Below are 20,173 nucleotides of genomic sequence, written 5' to 3'. Positions count from 1 at the left end.
TTGGAGTTGCAATCCCCATGTGTAAGGGAGGCAACTGGTGGGAGGTGACAGGATCATGGCAGTGGTTCCCCCATCCTGTTCTCATGGTAGTGAGTGCTCATGAGATCTGGTTTTTGATAAATATCTGGCATTTCCCCTGCTTGCTTACTCTCTCTTGCACCTGCTGCCATGTAAGTCGTTCCCTGCTTCCCCTTTGCCTTCTACCATGATTGTTATGTTTACTGAGGCCTCCCCAGCCGTGCAGAACTGTGAGTCAACACAATCTCTTTTCTTTATAAATTACTCAGTCTTGGGTAGTATCTCTACAGCAGTGTGAAAAGGGACTAATACACATGCTTCCTGCTTGGACTGGAGCGGGTTATGATGCTAGTGCTTTAATTGGCAGCATCTAGTGAACTCATAAGGTCCCAGAGGTCAGAAGGCATCTATCACAGTGGATAAACAATGAATGGGTCAATCAATATTTACTGATGAAAAATTAAGCAGAAGATCATTCTTGAAAAATAAACCACTTTAAGAAAGCGAAGCTGTGTACTCTAAGTTATATATCCATAACTGATGTGTCTTATCAAATCTCTTCAAACTTTCTAAATTATCAAGCCAAGTAGAAAAAAAAAAACCCAGGAAAAACTAATAGTAGACATGACTAATAAACAACTGAGGGAACTGATAAAAGATTTCCAAGTTTTCCTGGAGGCATATACGTAGCTAAAAGACAAGCTGAGCACCTTTTTTTTTTTTTTTTTTTGAGATGGAGTTTCGCTTTTGTTGTGCCAGCTGGAGTGCAATGGCTGATCTCAACTCACTGCAACCTCCGCCTCACAGGTTCAAGCAATTCTGCCACCTCAGCCTCTCGAGTAGCTGGAATTACAGGCATAAGCCACCACACCTGGCTAATTTTGTATTTTTAGTAGAGATGGGGTCTCTCCATGTTCGTCAGTCTGGTCTTGAACTCCTGAGCTCAGGTGATTCGCCTGCCATGGCCTCCCAAAGTGCTGGGATTACAGGCGTGAGCCACTGTGCCCAGCCAAGCTGAGTACTTTTTAAAGATTTTCGTGATTTATCTCATGCAGAAATGAGATAAGGAACTTGTGAATAAAACAACATATTTATCCTATATTTTCCCAAATCAAGTCCAGGAGGCAAAGGTTTCAGGGCACAGTATCACTAACAGGGCAGGCTGGAACTGTTCATTAATATCAGCAGATTCCATATATCAGTTTATTTTCTTTTTCCTGGTAATTTTAACTAATGCAGTAGATGGTTTAAGTCTTCATTTTTATTTCAGCTCCTGTCTTTATAAATTTTAAAATATACTAATATAAAAAATTAGTTTATATTAGTTTTCCATTGAATACCAGAAATTTGTGAGTAGATATAGATGGAGGCATTAAAAAAATCACAACAAAACAAAATGCAGCTATTTCAGAAAAACTTGTCTATCCATGTTATAACAATGTAATTTACAAGAATCTTATGTTTTGAACAAAATTATGATACTAAGGCATATCTCGTAAAATTTTAAAAACCTAAAAAACATTGAATTGGGAATAGGGAGAGAAAGTCTAAATATTGTTCCCATTACTATTAGCCCAACACATTAGCAGTTCTGGTTCTCAGGGCTGCATTTAGTAACATAAGGAGGACTGGACAATCTCCACAGCATTGTTTCTACATTCTGTAATTCCTTATTGCTTTTTCCATCTTTTGGCATTAAACCAATCAACTGATAAACAAACGTACCCACAATTGCTACTCTTACCACCCAGGGATTTCTCTGTTCTGCTAGGGAGGGAGAGACTATTGAATCACTAGCATTTACTTGATAGTATGATCTTGGAAGTACCTTTGCTTTAAGTGAATAGTTTTCTTTGACTTTTCCCTCCTACCTGAAGGAAGAAGAAAAAGATCCTGTCCTGAGGATGGCCGGCTACTGGAACCAGGAGGTTTTGAATGTTCAATGAGACTATGCCTTGCAGGAGGTGGGGGAGGTGGGAGTGACGGAGGGAGGGCATCGAAAGCATCTTCACCTGCATTTAAAGAAAGGTTGAGATCAACAGCAGAACTTCATTAATCAAAATACACAGCATCAAACAAAAGTAATAATTGATTTTCTCTCGCTGCTTATAAAGAATTTCACTCACAGGGTTTATCCAGCAGTTCATCAACTTTGATAATGGGATCTAATTATTTTGTGGGAGAGTCTGGAGACACACACACACACACACACACACACACACGCAAACTTTTTCTATCAGGCTTTTTTGTTAAAAGCAGCATTGTAAGTTATGAAACAGCTCAGAGTTCACTTGTAACCTTTATAATATTAGGACTCTGAGAGTTTGAACTAAAAATTATTATCAGTCACACCATCCAAACAGGATTTTCTGTGTAACAAGAGTTCTCAGCCTTTAATTGGAAGATGACATCAGACACATATAATTTACTGTCACAGAATAGTTTAGATTATCTCATATAGTTTATTCCACTGGATTTTAATGTATTTAAGCTGTTTTATATATTTGATGTACTATCAAAATATACATAATATGTACCTAGAGCAGAGAAATATGGTATTTTCCAATTTATCAGATTTAGCTACAGAAGAACAGCTAAATATACCACCTTCTCTGCTCCCAAACCCTACTTACATTTGCATATTTCCGAGCTTTAGTAACCAGAATAGTAAGCATGCTTTTATATCTACTTATTTGCCCCTGCCACACCTTACTATTTACTTATAGCTTTTGTTTCTTTGAGTCTTAAGGAAAAAAAAAAGATATGTAGTTTTGTAAGCTATCTCAAATACTTTATGAATGAGACAGGGTATACACAAACACATATTCTAATAATAAAAATTCACATTTTTAAGTTGAATGATTTAAACATAAAGGCATATTTAAAGAAAAATGATATTATTATTCACTGAGCTTGCTTTAGGAAAATTTGCAGAATAATTTCTTTAATCATCATATTTTTTCTTATTAACATATCTGAAGATGCAGGAGAGAGAGTTTTACTATCATTTTAACCTTTAGCTATCTCCTACATTATCATATTTATTCAAATCTTTTTTTAGCCCTGAAACATCAGGCACCGCACCGTGCCAGGCTCATACATGACATGAAAATCAACATTATAAGGCTCTGACTCAAGGAGCTCAGATTCCATGAAAGGAACTAAAAAACAAACTTATAAATAGGTATGATTTGCAGATGACAGTGTTTGATCCCGTAAGAGAGACACATGTATTGAATGAGGGAAGACAAATGTAGACAAGTGGTATTCAGTGAAGTACTGAAGAACAGGACGTCCTGGGATATCAGATGGCCCAAAAATTTATTCATCAAGTGAAAGGATGGGATCTTCTAAGGAGAGTGAATAATATGAAGAAAAAAATTACGTGCACAAGAAGATAGAAAAGGTCAAGTTAAAAAGACAGGTTGGAAAATCTATCTACTTTGTCAAATAAAGTAGTCAGCTATCCACATATAGCTATTTAAATTTAATGAAAGTCAGTCCTATACTCACACTTAATCCATATGCAAATATACAGATCCTTTACATCACCGCAGAAAGCTTATTGAATAATCTTTATCCAGGTGATGAAGATCTGGGTAACATGTCAAAAATCAGTGTGCAGGAAGAAGTGGAAGGGAGAGAAAGACTGTAGGTAAGAAAGTTAGGAGGCTTCTGTAATTGCTGTAGATGAGAATAAAGGCCTGAACTACAGAGAACAGGAGAGAAAGATACTGCAATTGTGTCATTCAAAATACTAGTCCGCTACATTAGGTATCTCTCCTAATGGTATCCCGCGCCAATCCCCTCATCCATGCTATCCCTCCCCTAGTTCCCCCACCCCAGAGCAAGCCTCAGTGTGTGATGTTCCCCTCCCTGTGTCCATGTGTTCTCATGGTTCAACACCCACTTATGAGTGAGACCATGGCATGTGTATACCTGTGTAATAATCCTGTACAATCTACACACATACCCCAGAACTTAAAGGATAATAAAAAAATAAATAAAACAAAACAAAACAAAATACTAATCAGTGGTACTTGTGTGAAAATGAAAAGGTTCATTTTGTATATCTGGTGGCCTAAAAGCCAATTCAGAAAAGCTTATAAATTGGCTTTCATCATACATTATCTTTTGTTACAGTGACTTGTTATTGTGAAGCCTTAAGCAAGGCGTGCTGACATTCTAATTGTCTTCTCCTTAAAAAAAGGGTGAGATGCTTCCGAATTAATGAAATTAACAGTGACACTGGCACCAGCCCACTTCAACATACATACACACCTATGTGTACCTTCACCTGTGGGTACACACAAAAACACATAGGATGATTCTTCATATTATAATTTGAAAGAAGGAAATTGAGTGTTTTTGAATGTGTTAAGAGTTGTAATGATTAGAATAAAATAGAATTTATCAGTTCTCTACATACAACTATATAATTTTGCATAATTTAATTAGCATAAGTGGAACTGGTTCTTTCATGCTGCAAGAAAAGCAAGTTCACACTTATTAAGAATTATTATACTTAAAGAAAATCTCAACACTTCAAGTCATCGCTTCAAAACTACTAGAACACAAAGCTTTCATGTGTTTTAGACTGCATTTAGTATGGATGAAACAACTTGCTTGAAACCTGACTGATGCCCAACTATGACACTATTAATCATCTACATGGAGTAATGGTCTCATTAACTTGGGAGTCACCATCACCTGGAGAACCCTTTCTAATTTCAGGTAAATTCACAACCCAGTGAGTCTGTGTTATACTGAACTCTGACTCTGAAAACTCCAAAATTAAGAGAAGAAAAGGAGGGGTGGTTTGTTTAAAATGTTTTCAAAGGTTTCAACCTAATGGAGGGATGAGAAGATCATAATCAGAGGGCGTCCTGTTGAGTGAAGAACCATGCTTTGGAGTGTCCCGAGTTGGAGGCCTGGCAGGTGGTAATGGCACTGGATCAGAGGCTGAATCAAAAACATCTCCTAGAGGATGACACAAAACCTTAATGTATTTTCAGTACAAAGGCATAGAATTTTGCCTTTAAATTCTGACCATTAAGATGTATGGCACAAAGGAAATTATATTCTATACGTACCCTTTAAATATGTGCCTAAGTCAGGGATGTTTGATTTCTTCTCTGAAGATGGACCATGTGTTCCATTCAATATACAATGACCATTATCACAAGACCTAAAGCAGAGATCAGAGTAAAATCATATAAGGAGAATACTTCCCAATTAAAAGTAATTTGAGAGGTAGAGGGAACTAGTATTTCTACTCATTTAATATAGTTTGAACATAAATTTTCTTTTCTGGAACAATTACCAGTAATAATATCAAGATACTCACCCCTTATTTTAAAATGCAGAAGTAAATATCTCAAGGATATTTACTTTTTAAAACTATAACCAAGAATTACAAAGGCCAGAAAAATTGTTGATATCCTAAGCACATACGTAAAATTAACATATCTCTGTTTAAGAATTCAATAGAACCTGGTCAAGTTTTTGAAGTTAAAAAAAAAGATGTATGTGCCAAGGCAAAAACATATAGCAGTCTCAATGACTTCATTATTTGTTGATAGTATTTAATATCATATTTTTGCTTCTGTAATGTAAAATTTCCTTGTAATAAAAATAAACTACAGCCCATAAAAGAAGAAAAATTATTAAACTTTCAGTAATCCCATTACAATTCTGAGGAATATTCAAAGAACTGGAGCCTATGGTACTATTGCACCACTGCCAAGAACAAAATTCTGGCCCTCTGACACTGCAGAAAATGACTTTAACAAAGGCCTTGGGTACATGACAAGTACAGTATTTTAATGTGTTCGTAAAGGGTACTATTTAGTAGGAAAGTTTGCTTGGGTTGTTGGGGGTTTTATTTTTTTGTTTGTTTGTTTTGTGTGTGTATTGCAAAGGCTGAAGTGCAGTGACATGATCTTGGCTAACTGAAACCTCTGCCTTCCAGGTTCAAGCAATTCCCATGCCTTAGCTCCCAAGTAGCTGCCATAACAAGCATGCACCACCAGGCCCAGCCAAATTTTTACTTTTTATTTAATTTTTTATTAGAGACAGGATTTTGCCAGGTTGCCCAGGCTGGTCTCAAACTCCTGGCCGCAAGTGATCTGCCTGCCTCAGCCTCCCAAAGTGCAGTGAGCCACTGCACCCAGCTGAATTGTTGGTATTAATGCTTCGGAATCACACCATGAACACAATGGCTATAACTGGGCCATGAGAAGATAGCAGCAGGAAGAGAAGAAAGGGAGCATGTTTTGCCTTCAGCATATAGCTCTGTAACAATCAGCTGACAAGGAGCTATAGAGTTTACATTTTACTTTTCTTTGATTTACTCTGAAGTTTTAAAACAAAGCAAAAGTGCATACCTAATGGTGGAAATGGTGGATACTTGAATAGATATTAGCAGAATGCGTCATCTAAAATTCATTTCTATTCTCTCTGGTGGCCACTTCTCTTTAAGGGGCCAGATAGAGTTCATTTAAAACTAGTTATCATGTATTGAATCTTTCTAATAATGATGGATTTTTACTGAAAATAAATTGAATTATTCATTTACTGTGTCACTTTTTCTACATATTGACACTTCACTTCTGATGTTCCAAAGGGGGAAAAATACAAGCAGGGAAAGGAAGTGTTAAGCTTAAAGCGCTCTTTGGAGAGGAGATAAGGATCCTTCATCCATCAGCTTTCGAGAGCAAATTAGATAAAGAATTCACTCCAATTACATTTAGGGATTATCAACATTTATTACTTTTCTGTGACAATAGAAAAATGGTAATGATGGTTATAAGTCAAATTTATTTTCAGGATTTGGGAGTTCTGCCACAAAAAAATCTCATTCAATATGATGTAACAATTAAAATTTAACATAAATTATGCTCCTCACTTATCCAGCAATGGAAAAAAAAAAAAAAGACTCCTAAAGAGACCAAAAAAGCTCATCCTACTTTAGTTTTTAAAAATTACTGCACATTTGTAAGAGCCAAAGAACTGAAAATTGTAACAACTTATATTTGATGAGAAGAAATGGCTTTTGTTCTCAAATACATCACTGGCTACTTGGTTCTTCTGATATATAAAATTACCTCCTCGTTATTTCTTTGTCTTCTCAATGATACAATTTTATCAACAAATGTCTTATTTAAACACCAGCAATAGCAGGGAGTATTTGGATTCTTGCTTTTAAAAACTTAAAGTCCTGCACTACAGACCGTTAATAATTCTGGGTAATAATTCATCAGAATGTTGATAATTCTAACCAGGGTCACTTATTAAGACAGACATCTGCTGAAAATGAAAATGTGCTTCTCTTTCCAAGTACTGCATTTTCTACCTCAGTGAGATACTTGAAGAAACATATTAAAACATTTTTTTTTAGCTTTTCATTGGAAAAGAAGGGAACACTGTACTTATAAAATGCTTTCAGTTGATTGACTTGACCTCAAAAGGAAATGGCACATGATATAAAGATGGCACAGATGACTGAAGTCATTGCCAGCTCACCTATCCCTCGGTCAGTCATGGAGAGAAGCTGGAATGCAGGCCACCAGCAGTACTGGAGCCCTATTCTGCGTGCCAAGCATGAACCCAAGAATGATATACTCAGGAAACCGGAGCTCAGAAAGTAAGTTTTGAAGCTGAGAGTACTGAGTTCCTCATATATGTCAGTCACGAAAAACAAACAAACCCAGAAATATTAGATTTGTTTATGAATTCAATAATATAAATGCAAACTCATGCTTTTACTCAAAGACAAACTAATATTTCAATAAAAACAACATATTATTAATAACTCATATTTATCTCAATGGGGCTTCCAAGTCAAAGACCAAGGCTACCCCCACTTAAGTGAGAATAAGCAAACAAAAGTAAGGAAAAAATTCCTCACATTCTTATTTGATCCAACAGAAGGTACAATAGAACTTGATAGAAAATAAAAATTAGGGGAAATAACTTGGTATTCCCCCTCTTCTTCAAAATCTGAATAGAAGTAGGTACAAGCACATCAAGAAGGAAAATGAATATAAATTATACTAGTCTTTGCATCATGAAGAAAAACTCTAAGGGAGGTCTAAATAATACCTTAGTTTCTGAGCACTAATTTTTCTTCATGAGATACATGCTTAGAACTGACAAAATACAATGACTTTCTGATTAATGAGAAAGCTGCATCTTTTAGTTTTCTTTAAAAGTAATACAGGAAATGGTATATAGGAAGAAAGGCTTAGAGCTGGAAATCAATCACGGATTTTGAACTAGACGTGAATCAATTGTTTAAAAACAAACGCTACAAATGATAATGCTTATGCAGATGCAAGTGATAAAAAGCTGCCCATATTCTTACCGAACAGGAGGTTTTACGTTATGACAATGAGATGGTTGTGAATTCAGAGAAACAGGATGGGATGAAGGAATCTTGTATTCATCATCATCTTCCTCTACTGGGTCTCTTGTTTTCTCTGAAAGAGAATTTGCTAACGGAGCAGTACACCTACCAGGAAAAAAAATCCAATCTAGTTTAAGCATAATATTCAAAACAGGGAAGTCTGAAGTGACATATTGAAGTCAAAGAAGCTACTTTATCACTTATGTTCATTTTTCAATTACAGGGTAACATCAGAGATGCTGTTCTCATATCAAATGCAAATGAAAAGGATTTTCAATCTTTGGTTAAGACTCTTGATGGGATAAAATAATTTTCATCTTTATCATTTTAAATGGCACAATAGGAAAAACTAGTAACTTGTCAAATAAAATAAAAAGATGTTGGAGTCATTAAGACAAAATGTATAAATTTATTAAAACCAAAGCTATCAAAATATTTTGTTCCAATTTAAATTAAATGGGTAAAATATGGTGATAAAATAATATGATGGTAGTTTTATATGTTATTCTGTATAGAATAGTCAAACTTTTTATCTCTTGTGAATATTATCTGTAGTTGGAAAAATATCCAGTTTAATTTCGTAAAACTTAACTATCCTGTGAAATTATAGTTGATGTTGTTAGGTTTTTTGTCCTACCAACAATTAAGAGCTAAAAATGAATGGAATGATTAGATGTAGATAATGAGAGAACATATTTTTAAGTCTTTGAAGTGGAGTACATTATTTTTATGGCTTAAATGCCCTGGCTAAATAAAAGAGAATTAAAATGGGTAAAACCATCACCTAATTTCAAAAATTAGCATTTCACTTATCCATAAGAGTAAATAAACCAAATAAAACAAACTCAAAACAAATAGGCAAACATAAACATAACGTTTTTCATAGTTCTTGCTACTGGAGTTTCTAACTCTGGCTGAAGACAATGAAAAATGCCAAAGCAGAAATGCACAAACCCAGCCTGATTCACTTTAGGACGACCAACCAGTTTGCAAGATTAGTTTGGAAATACACACATGAATCTAAATCTTTTTGTTAATCGTCATGAATCTCGTAAGAAATCTGTTCAATTTAAAAAGAAAAAAAAAAAGCTAAGTGACTGCAATTTTGAAACACCTTCTGTAGAGGGAGCAAGAGGCCTTTGGTATATTAAACAAACAAGCCTGAATTAAATTTCATTTTTATTTCTTTTTACTAGTTAGAATGGAAACAATTTTAGGAGCTTTTCTTTGTGACCATTACAAGAAAGAACTTCTAAAAATCAAAAGATTTAAGTTTCAACCATGTTACCTGTCCTCTAGGACATTCAAAGATCAAAGAAAAACTAAGATTTTTCAAGTGTATTTTTATTAATACCTATCTTTGAAAAAATTTTCAATATTGATCTTTAAAGTCTTGTTTGAGCAACCTTAGAATTCACATGAGAGTTACAGGGAGTCAAAAGCACAGTGACGTAATGACAAAATGTCTAATGTCACTACCTAGAGCATCAGCTAAGGGCCTTAATAATAATCTATTATACAACTATTATGATTTAACTTTGGAGGATTTACTTTCCAATTAAAGGCAGTTAAGCATATGGGCTGAAAAATGGTAATCTATGGCACTGGAGCAGGGAGGGATTTATACTATTATCTTTCCATAAATTCCTGTAAACACAGACATCAATTTAGCTAAGTCAAGGACCAGAATGGGTTCTATTACCAAATGAAAAGAGAAATATATACTGTACATCCTTTCCATGCCTAGGATATTTTTAATTATAATGAATGCCTTTCTTTCTATGTAATTAAAGCATACACTATGTAAAAAGTAAACGGTATTTTTCACCAAACATTCAACAACTATTCAAAAACAGAAATGTTCTAAGATCTGCCTGTTGCAGGTTCCCTCCAAAGATTTAAGTGCTTCATTATGAGTCAATAATGGACAATTTTTGAAATTATTTTATGTTGTGGCCAATTTGATATTTTATCTCCGTTGATAGAGAATTTCTCATGTGTAATTTCCTCTACTCTTTTGCTTTGCCACAAATCAGCAGATTATTTCAGAATGAAGTAAAAAACAAAACTCATCTAATACCTCATGGAATAATAAGACTTATTGCTAAAACTTACTAGTATAATTTATTAGCTTAAATGGATTTTAGAGAATATATCTAGAAGTAAAGAAATAGTCTTCAAGTGGTGTTTGTTATCAAAATATAAAAAAAAACCTTAGGTGTCCCATTTATCACGATTTTAATAAAGTTCTAAAGATTCAGATTTTATTTTTCTGCTTATATTTTATAATGGAACTTTAATATCAATATAATAGTTTATTTAGATTAGAAATAAGCCAATTTATAAGAATAACATTCCAGCATATTTTCTTCAAGATTACATAATTTTTATAAAAAATTAATCTTATCCAGTTCTGAAAAAAAAAAAAAACTGGTTTCTATCACAAAAAATAACCGAAGAGAATGGTACAAATAAGATAAAGAAATTGTACATAAAATAGGAAAATAAAAAAACTAAATTCACGTAACTAATTACACCATCTGGAATTACACATGGCGTTTTATTTCCCCTACAAACTCATTCGAAAAACAGGTTTAATTTTACTTATTACTAAATAAGTAGTAAAATAATTAGATTTATAATTAGTCATCATCTATTCATATATGTGACTTTTGGCAGTAGAAAAAATTTCTATCTTATGGGACATAGGACAATTTTCAGTCATTGACTAAACTTATGGGAAATTTTTAGGATACCAGAGTAATAAAGCTGAACAAATCATATTTGGCTGACTCCACATTAAAGCCTACCATTACACTTATTACTGGATTCCCTTTATATTATCATCCTACTTTCATGGAGTGCTCTGCTCTGTTGCTGTTATTACTGAGTGAATACACTGGTGATACACAGGGACACACACTCTCAAAGATGCACAGTCAACCTCCCCACAACCTGGACATTTTAATAAATTCATTGTGTTAGTTATTTGAGACTTCAGTGATAAATACATGCATCTTCTACATATACACACATGAAACAAACCAAGAAACAAATGAATTTTCAGGCCAGCATGGGGGATAGTTTCCAATGCTATGCTTAATTAGTAAGCTTGTTTTCTACGTAAAAGAATCTATCTTCCTTTAATAATATCTGAAGGCAAGTAATGAAAAATATCTTCTGTTAAAATAGAATTTTTAGAGCTTGCCCTATACATTAGGCCATATTTCTTATATTACATTATCCCAGCTCTAACATGGAAAACATCTAACTCAAAGAAATAGCCCAGAGAAGAGATAAAACAAAATATAGCTATATTTGAAATGATTTCTGCACATGTCCCACATATAAATCATTTCCTCAAAACACTAAATTTTATCACATACACGCTAATTTTGAAGAGTATTTCATGACATCAAAATAGTCTGTGTGGTATATTATCAAGGTTTAAGGTAAGCTTTACTCATAAGCATTTTCACTGACTTGTTTGTAAAGCAGTGAAACAGATTTGAAGCTGCTTTGTACTTGTGTTCTATCCAGCTTCTGTGCTCTTCACACAGATAAACTCATGGTTTGCTCCCTTACTTCCTTCAAGTTTTTATTCAAATATTAGCTTTTCAGAGAGGTCTTTCCTAATGACCTCATCTAAAGTATAAACCTCTCTATCATTATTTAGCCTCTTCCCTGCTTATTTTTCCTCCTAGCACTCACCACTGGCTGACAATATACAATATAGTTATTTGTCTACTTTCTCTTCTTCCTAACTAGTGCATAAATTTCAAAGATGATAAGGATTTTATCTTGTACACACTGCACCTCCAGTCAGTAAAGCAACTGAATGAAAATAGAATACTTAGGTGAAACTGGGATTCTCTGTTTAAGAACCAAAAATATAAGCACTTATCTGTTTAGAAAAATATTTATTATAACAATATATATTCATAAAAATAGATAACACCACCTCCAACAAGAAACCTTTCTTACAAAAATACAAACCAAGTAATATTGGTTCATGGGTATTTGAAAGCCTAAGTTTAATATGTCAAAAGTACAGAAGGTTCATCTCTAAAAGACAAGACACACACACACACACACACACACACACACACACACAGACAATTCTTAAAAAAAAAAAAAGATATTCCTCAGCATTCCAGAACATTACCTTATCTGGAAGTAATTACTCCATTATTACTTGTAAATAATGCCTCTGTTCATTGGCCAACCTATTGTGTGTCAAGTAAAATAAATATTTCCTTAACTATTCAGAGTATCATTTAGTTGTAATTTTGAAAAATCAAACTATTTCCAAATAAATATAATTTAGTAAATAAACCATTTAAACCATAAAGTAAAAAGAATTTACATAGGATTATTTTGTTCTCCCTCCCCAAAAAATTATTACCCATATTTCTAGCATTTACTTAAAATTTTATATTTATAGCTAAGTGTTAAAGATGTTAAGTAGAAACTAGGAAAAAAACATTATTCTAGAAAAATTAAGTATATAGATGCAAATAATTTCAAATTTTTACTTTTTTTCTATTTTACATTTACTTTTTTTATGCTTACAACTGTACAATTTTAGAATAAATTTTATACTCTTCTAAGTCTCGAGACAAACTACACAATAAAAGTCAAATAATTGCAAAGATACAGTTTAACAAGAAAGGAAATGCTATCACAGGCAGCCTCTGACATCATGTAAATGGGAATCAGAGTAACAGTATCAAATATTTAACAATTCTATTTCGGTAAATAGTTATAACACAGTCTAAATTTAAAGGAAAAGACTAGCTTTGACATACTTGGATTTAACATTGGAGTTTTCAACATTTGTGAGAACTACAGAAGTATATGTTAGGCAACAATGTGTAGTTTTGCTTTGTCCTGATTTTGAAACATGCACCAAGTGCCTGACATGGAAGTGAATACTGGGACATCCAAAATTCCTATTTCCGTGAGTGACATTTTGCTAAGACCTCTGTTCTAAGACCCTCCAGAGCCAGGACTCTACTCACTGCAGGTTGCCAGGTTTGTCACAAGTATCCTTTAGAAAAACACACTATATAGAACCTAAAAAGCTGAATCTCAAAAGGATTGTGGAGATAATTTAAGTTAAACTGATCCTTTCTTCTATCAGATGGGGAAGGGCCCAGAGAAGTCACCTTGTTAAAAATAAGACACATACTTAATGGTGGAGTCAGGTCTGGTATCCAGTCTGATTTTATTCTACCGTTCACATCAGCATTCCATGCTAGCTTTATAACAAACACAGTGCCTAACTAAACAATTAAGAAAAGGCACTTTGGGAGGCCGAGGTGGGTGGATCATGAGGTCACGAGATCGAGACTATCCTGGTCAACATGGTGAAACCCCGTCTCTACTAAAAACACAAAAAATTAGCTGGGCATGGTGGTGCGTGCCTGTAATCCCAGCTACTCAGGAGGCTGAGGCAGGAGAATTGCCAGATCTCAGGAGGCGGAGGTTGCGGTGAGCTGAGATCGCGCCATTGCGCTCCAGCCTGGGTAACAAGAGCGAAACTTCGACTCAAAAAAAAAAAAAATGCTTATGATTATGTTAAGAAATGAGAGTATGAAATTATCTCTACAATACAAGCTAAATGAGGTAAAAACAAGTTTAAATTAAAAAATGTAAAAATGTTAAAACTCTGGGCATTGATATTTAGCATATGTATATGCCTGTATGTATGTAACTCGCTTGTTTTTTCTTTTATATACTTTGCAAATTTTCTACAGTGAACAACTGCTACCTACAGAGTCAGAAACAAAAATAAACTGGAGAGACAAATATGCCATTAAAAGCTAACATTTGTATTGCTAACTATGGCTGACTTGCAGCATGCAAAACAGAAAACTAATTTGTTGGTAAGCATGCACTGTTAAAATATTTCTCTAGTTAAAGGAAACAACTGCACTATTCTGGGGGAAAAATCAAAGGTAAATAGAAAGCATGACTAATTTTAAATGCACTTACCAACTGAAGTATTAGAAAAATGTATTTTACTATGAGTTTGTTATTCTTTCTTCATTTACAGGAGAAGCAGGTATTTAACGTTAAATACAAATGAAGCAAACCGCAACCTCCAGCTCTCTTCCTACTTGCCAATATGAATTTAATAAACAGAATGTGAAAATTTAATCTCTAATTAGCAAGATTTGATTTTCTAATGTTCTCTGAGTTAACAGAGGTAATTGAGCTTAGATGTTTTATTACATGCACATATATACAGAGTTCATTTAGGGCTAGAATATCATCGTATGTTGTCAATGATTTAGAGCCTACTACCCAGAATATGTGTAATTGCTTCCAACTCCTATGTCTGCTTAATACCTGGCAGTTCCAAGAGAGGTTCCCACTGGTGAATGATCTAATTCGTTGAGTTTCCCACCATCCCCTGAATGATGTCAAATTTCAGTCTTGCTTCTTCTTACATTCCACCTTTCCCAATTGTGCCTGTACTTCACGAATAAGGAAATGCCCATCCCTCCAACAAACATCCTTGATTCACAAAATCTATAACCACTCCACCAAACTCATTTGAAACTACTAAGTTAGCATTATAAAAGGTAGTACACACAGTTCTCCAGTGATTTCATAAATGTTAATATTATTTTCTAAAGTAGACTGTAAATTTCTTGGGGGCTGGGATTTACCTTATTTTTCTTTTGCATTGATACGTATAGTGGGAATTCAGTGAACTGCAGATGATGGAATGAAGAAGCTCTAAGACTTTCAATTAGAAATAAGGACCTCAACAGACAAAATTTAAATCAATCAACTAAGCATCCATGTATTCTCTGTGTACTTGCTTACTATATGCAAATAATTTACTTAGTATATATCAAATACAGTAAGATGTTATGGGAGATAGAGAACACAGATAAGGTTTTTGTCCTCAATGTCTTGTAATCTTTTCAATTGGAGAGCCACATTAAAACTAGAAAACAGTATGGCAGAGTACATAATTAAGTGAGTGGAAAATAAACTGCAGGAAGAGGAATGTGGATCAGTCTTAATCATTACAACTGAAGAAGTCACAGAACATTTCAGGAAGAAATAGAGCCTGAGATATGGACCTTTAGGTTAAAGATTAGGAAAAGGTGAAACACAGGAGAGAACAGTATAAAAATTTTACAAAGCCAGAAAAAACAATCCAGATATAATCATAGGGCAAGTATTAGGAATCACTGAAAAATATTTTAGTTGGGGTAAAATTTTGTAGGATTTCACTGTTAGCAGAAGAGTATCGAGTTAATTTAATAGAAAAAGGGAAACAATGCTGGTTTTGAGGGGGAAAGTGACCTAGGGAAGGCAGAATTTAAATTATATGAACTCAGTTGCAGTGAACAAAATATACTGGAGGAAAGGCAGACAACCTGACTTCATATAAAGAGTAGGAAAATTAGAACTGAGATATCCAATTCATCCTGGTTAAACTTGGGAAAATATCACTGGTAGATATCTGGTGTGCCTCTGGGACCCCATTTTTCAAATGAGATACCCAGTTCCCTCATTTCACTAGCCTTAAATGCATTGATACTAAATCTTAGATCATATGAGATGATCAGATACAAGACTCTTTCAGTTGTCCAGCTCTGAGGCAAAGCTAGAGCAATGGAGAAGATTAGAGTAATATGGAAAACTCCAAAAGAACAACCAACAGGATTTAGTAGCTAAATGGATGTGAGAAATGAAAAAAACTGGTAGAACCAAAGATTATTTTATGATGTCAAACTGGGAAGCTGAGACAAAATGTAATACCTCTGATGAGGAGAGGTAAATTTGAAGGGATAACTCATGTGCTACTCTATCCTCTTTGATGCAAGGAATACTTAGCTTTCTCTCCCTGTTGCTATATGTGTAACCTCAAGAGTTTAGGTAAGTCTCATAGATGTTGTGGTTACCAGCAAAGAATTGAGAAGCATCTTGATTTATGGGAATTTAGTTTGTAAATACAGCTGGCTGTTTACTATCAATGACTTTCATCATGTAGTTTCTGTACTGAGAACCTCAAAACCACTCTTTACCATATCTTGATGCGTGGACAAGTGATCTCCAAATTCAATAAAACTCACTTTATGCTAGGGAGAAGGGTGGTAACTGGAGGAGGAGGAGAAAGCCGGGGAGGAACATCATATTCTTCACTTCCAAGATGACCATTGGAAAAGACCTGAAAGTAAATAAAAAGTTAGCATTATCTATAAGGGGTAAAGAAAAAAGCAGCCCTGCTGTTATTCTTAAGTCCTTCCAAATTGAAGTGCTCTAAATTGTATTTCTCCAGGTTGAAGAGAGCACTCTTAAACTTTCTGATAAAACAGTACATGAATATAATCAGAAATGCCTTTGTTCTTTCATGACTGAAGCTTCTGTGCTAATGATAACTAGAGACCTGTTCTGACTTTCAAAGTGCAGGCAAATTTAAACAAAAATTTCAGTTTGTGAACACACAAACCACCATTTCTAACTTGCTCATATGGGATCATCCAAAGCCAGTGTTCAATTACTTGCAGTAGGAAATTCTAATGTCTAGAGTTCTCTGTTATGCTACAGGAAATGTCTGAAAAGCTGTTCTTTGTTTCTTTTACCATTTGAAATTACAGCAACTTAAAAGGGGGAGGGATATGAAAGGACAACTTTGCAGAAACATATTCACAAGAAAAGACTGAACATATTTTAAGACCTGCAAGCAATCATTAGATTTCTATCATGGAGTTCTTCTGCAAACTCTTATTAATTCATATTTAATAAGCAGACTGATGGTGGGGCTAACTGGACTTGAACAGTGCTTCAGTCAAAGACTTACCAATTACTTTCCCCCATCATCTCTCTAAAATAATGTTGAAGCTTTAGAATACAAAATTAAAAAGACCATATCCTTATCTATCAACTTAAGAAAAGAAATAAGTTTAAAGGACACATCTGAAATGTATCAACATTTGTATTTCAAAGCTACAAAATAAAATTTTGTAGAAGTAAAGTTTCACTCTAGAGACTAGCTCTATGCTTTAGTACCAATTTCTCTTTTTCCATGTTTCCCCGCTCATTAGACTCAATATACTGTAGCCATTCCATGACAAAATAATACCTTTAAATGAAATGATTTTATCTTAGGCCTTTGACTGTGGCCAAATAACAGAAGAAGGCAAAGTGTTTCGAAGTTTACTAGAAAGAAGAAATTTCCCAATAGATAATAATCATTTCAAAGTTTAATAAAATCCTTTAACATAAAAAAAGGCCTTTTAACTGACACATACACATATCAAACCACAAATGTTCATTGTGGTATTGAGCTATGGAAGTCATTCTAAATCGGAGTTCTTTGCATGCTGCTGGAATAGATACAATGTAAGATATCTGCAATCAAATCTCCTTAATTTCTGTCACAAATACATTTAAAACTCATTCTAGAAAATGTAATGTGGATTTCATATTCAATAGTTTGTTATTTTAGGACAAAGCATCCAACATAGATAGATGCTTAATAAAATTTCAGCAGTAATAAAATAAAAGAGAGATATGAAAATAACAATTTGAGTTGTATCGACTCTAATTTAATAATAAACCAACAATAATTTTATAATCAGAACATTGTGAACATATCTTTAAAAATATCAATACACTCAAACATTTATTGCTAGTGAAACTGCTTTCATCTTGCACATTGGGTAAATGAGAATAAATATACTAATAACCAGAGCTTGCACATTTTTATGTACTACTATTAAATTTCATGAAGACAAGTCACACAGGCAATGATGTTTTACCACTAGTAAAACCACAAAGCACAATTAATGAGGTAACTTACTCTTAGAGGGCAATACCTAAGAAAGTTAGGCGACTTGCTCCTAATTTTTTGCAACAATCCATTAATCTGCTTTCAAATGCAAATACAACCTTGTCTAACTGCTTCAGAAATACCGTTTGTTACTGAGGCATGGTAACTAAAGGATTTCTCTGGCCAGTCAAATGCTGTAGTCTTTTCTGAACCATTCATTTGGTGTTTGGCATCTGACAATATTTTGCTTACGTTCTGTTGAGGAGAATTTAGGCCACACTGGGCCCAAAAATTCATTATTCCTTTTCCATTTTATAGCATATAAAATGGAAAGCTTTACATAAAGTAGGGCTTAAATGAATATTGACTGCTGGAGGAGATGAACTTATTAATGAAGTTATTAACTAGTGAAATGACTTTCTTTAGGTTTAGCTGAAAGAAACTCATTTTTACTGAAATACTCTCAGCAAATATATACATATCTATATACGTATAAATAATTTGTTTAATGGCTATTCTTCCATTAACTTGTTCATAAATATTCACCGAGAGTTGACAATACGCCTAATACAAAACATGAAATTCTGTGTAGTTCCTTAGTAGATTGAAATAGCAAAAGACCCAAATATGCAGGTACTTTATAATGTGGTCATGCTTCTGTTCATCTAAAATCGCTGTTTATATTTATCGACAGTGGCTAGAGGACAAGATTCAGAGGACACAATTTAACATTATGTCATTCTGAATTTCATGTTCTCACCTGTAACCATTTCATTACACCAGAATATCATTTTAGCTGTCACTATATAAGTACAATAAATCACAACTTTGGGGACTAAAAATAAATACTTTTTGTTTTCTAGATATCCGACAAATCTAGTTGCAAATGGTAATAAACTACAGTCCCTCAAATGTACAGACTGATAGTATCCACTGAAGCAGTTCACACCGAAACCTCACTGACTCCTCAACTAGGAAACATCTTTTTTGTTCCCTGCATTCTTAGTTCATTGTTCCGAACCTATCACAATTGCATTGGAAATGCTACCAATTAAAATCTAAATTCACAATTGTGATCCTAGCATTCCTCTGCCAGAAAAGAAAACTTTAAATGTTCTTTCTTGACTACCAAATTATGACAACTTAGTGTAGAATTCAAGACACTTCATAATTGGTTTCAACCTACCTTGCTATGGTCTTAACTCACCTGCCTACTCTCTCTATGCTATATGCCATCCAAAACTGACTACATACACTATACATATTTTCCCACCTCCATGCTATTCCTTTCTCCGATACCTACAAAAAACAACAGCTGCCACTTTTTTAACATCTAGCCAGTGACCCTCTTGCATGAAGCTTTCTTTATTCCTTTTTCAGCCATGCATCTTGGAATTTTTCATCTTGGGGATCCCACACACTTTCTGGATGCTTCTCATATGCCTTATGTCCTAATCACATGCCTGTGTCATCCTCACTAACTTTTCTGTGCTTTATTCCTCTTTGTATTCCCCAGAGTGTCTTGAGCATCCTAGGTACTCATATAGCTGAATTAGGTAATGAGGTTGAAGAAATAAGAACGCAATAGTGGAGGTTTAGACTTGTGAAAGAAGTTTAAACTGGCTTGTATAATTTATTAGAAATCTAGGTTATCCTAGATTAGTATTTCTGTAAATGCCTCAAGATATCATCTAATCCTAATCTTCAAGTGTAAAATGTTTTCTTGTGATTCAGATATTGTCTAAAAACTGAAGATTAAAACATTTGGGATCCTTGAGGTACAGAGAAAACAATTTTGTGAAAATCTTAGCACAATTAAGAAAAACTTTTAAAAAAATTATCAAACACAAACCTTTTCCCTATCCTACACATGTAAACCCCTACACATGCTACCTCAAAAGTATTCCTATATTTTGTCCTTCAACAACAGGATAGACATTAAACCAGTA

The 20,173-nt window shown here is 34.1% G+C and overlaps 1 protein-coding gene across 10 annotated transcripts in view; it reads right to left on the bottom strand.

Moving 5' to 3' along the window:
- CBLB (Cbl proto-oncogene B) overlaps window positions 1-20,173 on the bottom strand; it is a 261,652-nt gene that overhangs the window by 69,458 nt on the left and 172,021 nt on the right. For 7 of the 10 annotated variants that reach the window (XM_032299212.1, XM_032299211.1, XM_032299213.1 and 4 more), the window contains 5 exons: window positions 16,525-16,619; window positions 8,384-8,530; window positions 5,112-5,206; window positions 4,867-4,998; window positions 1,890-2,030 (listed from right to left, as the gene is read on the bottom strand). In XM_032299212.1, the coding sequence (XP_032155103.1) occupies window positions 1,890-2,030; window positions 4,867-4,998; window positions 5,112-5,206; window positions 8,384-8,530; window positions 16,525-16,619 (610 nt within the window). The remainder of the gene's footprint in view (window positions 1-1,889; window positions 2,031-4,866; window positions 4,999-5,111; window positions 5,207-8,383; window positions 8,531-16,524; window positions 16,620-20,173) is intronic. The other 3 variants (XM_032299214.1, XM_032299215.1, XM_032299216.1) reach the window with 3 other exon arrangements.

Source organism: Sapajus apella, unplaced genomic scaffold, assembly GCF_009761245.1.
Source record: "Sapajus apella isolate SASKATOON/1434 unplaced genomic scaffold, GSC_monkey_1.0 scaffold40, whole genome shotgun sequence".
Taxonomy (NCBI): domain Eukaryota; kingdom Metazoa; phylum Chordata; class Mammalia; order Primates; family Cebidae; genus Sapajus; species Sapajus apella.
The sequence above is the reverse complement of the archived record's forward strand: the minus strand, read 5'-3'. Positions and strand labels throughout refer to the sequence as shown.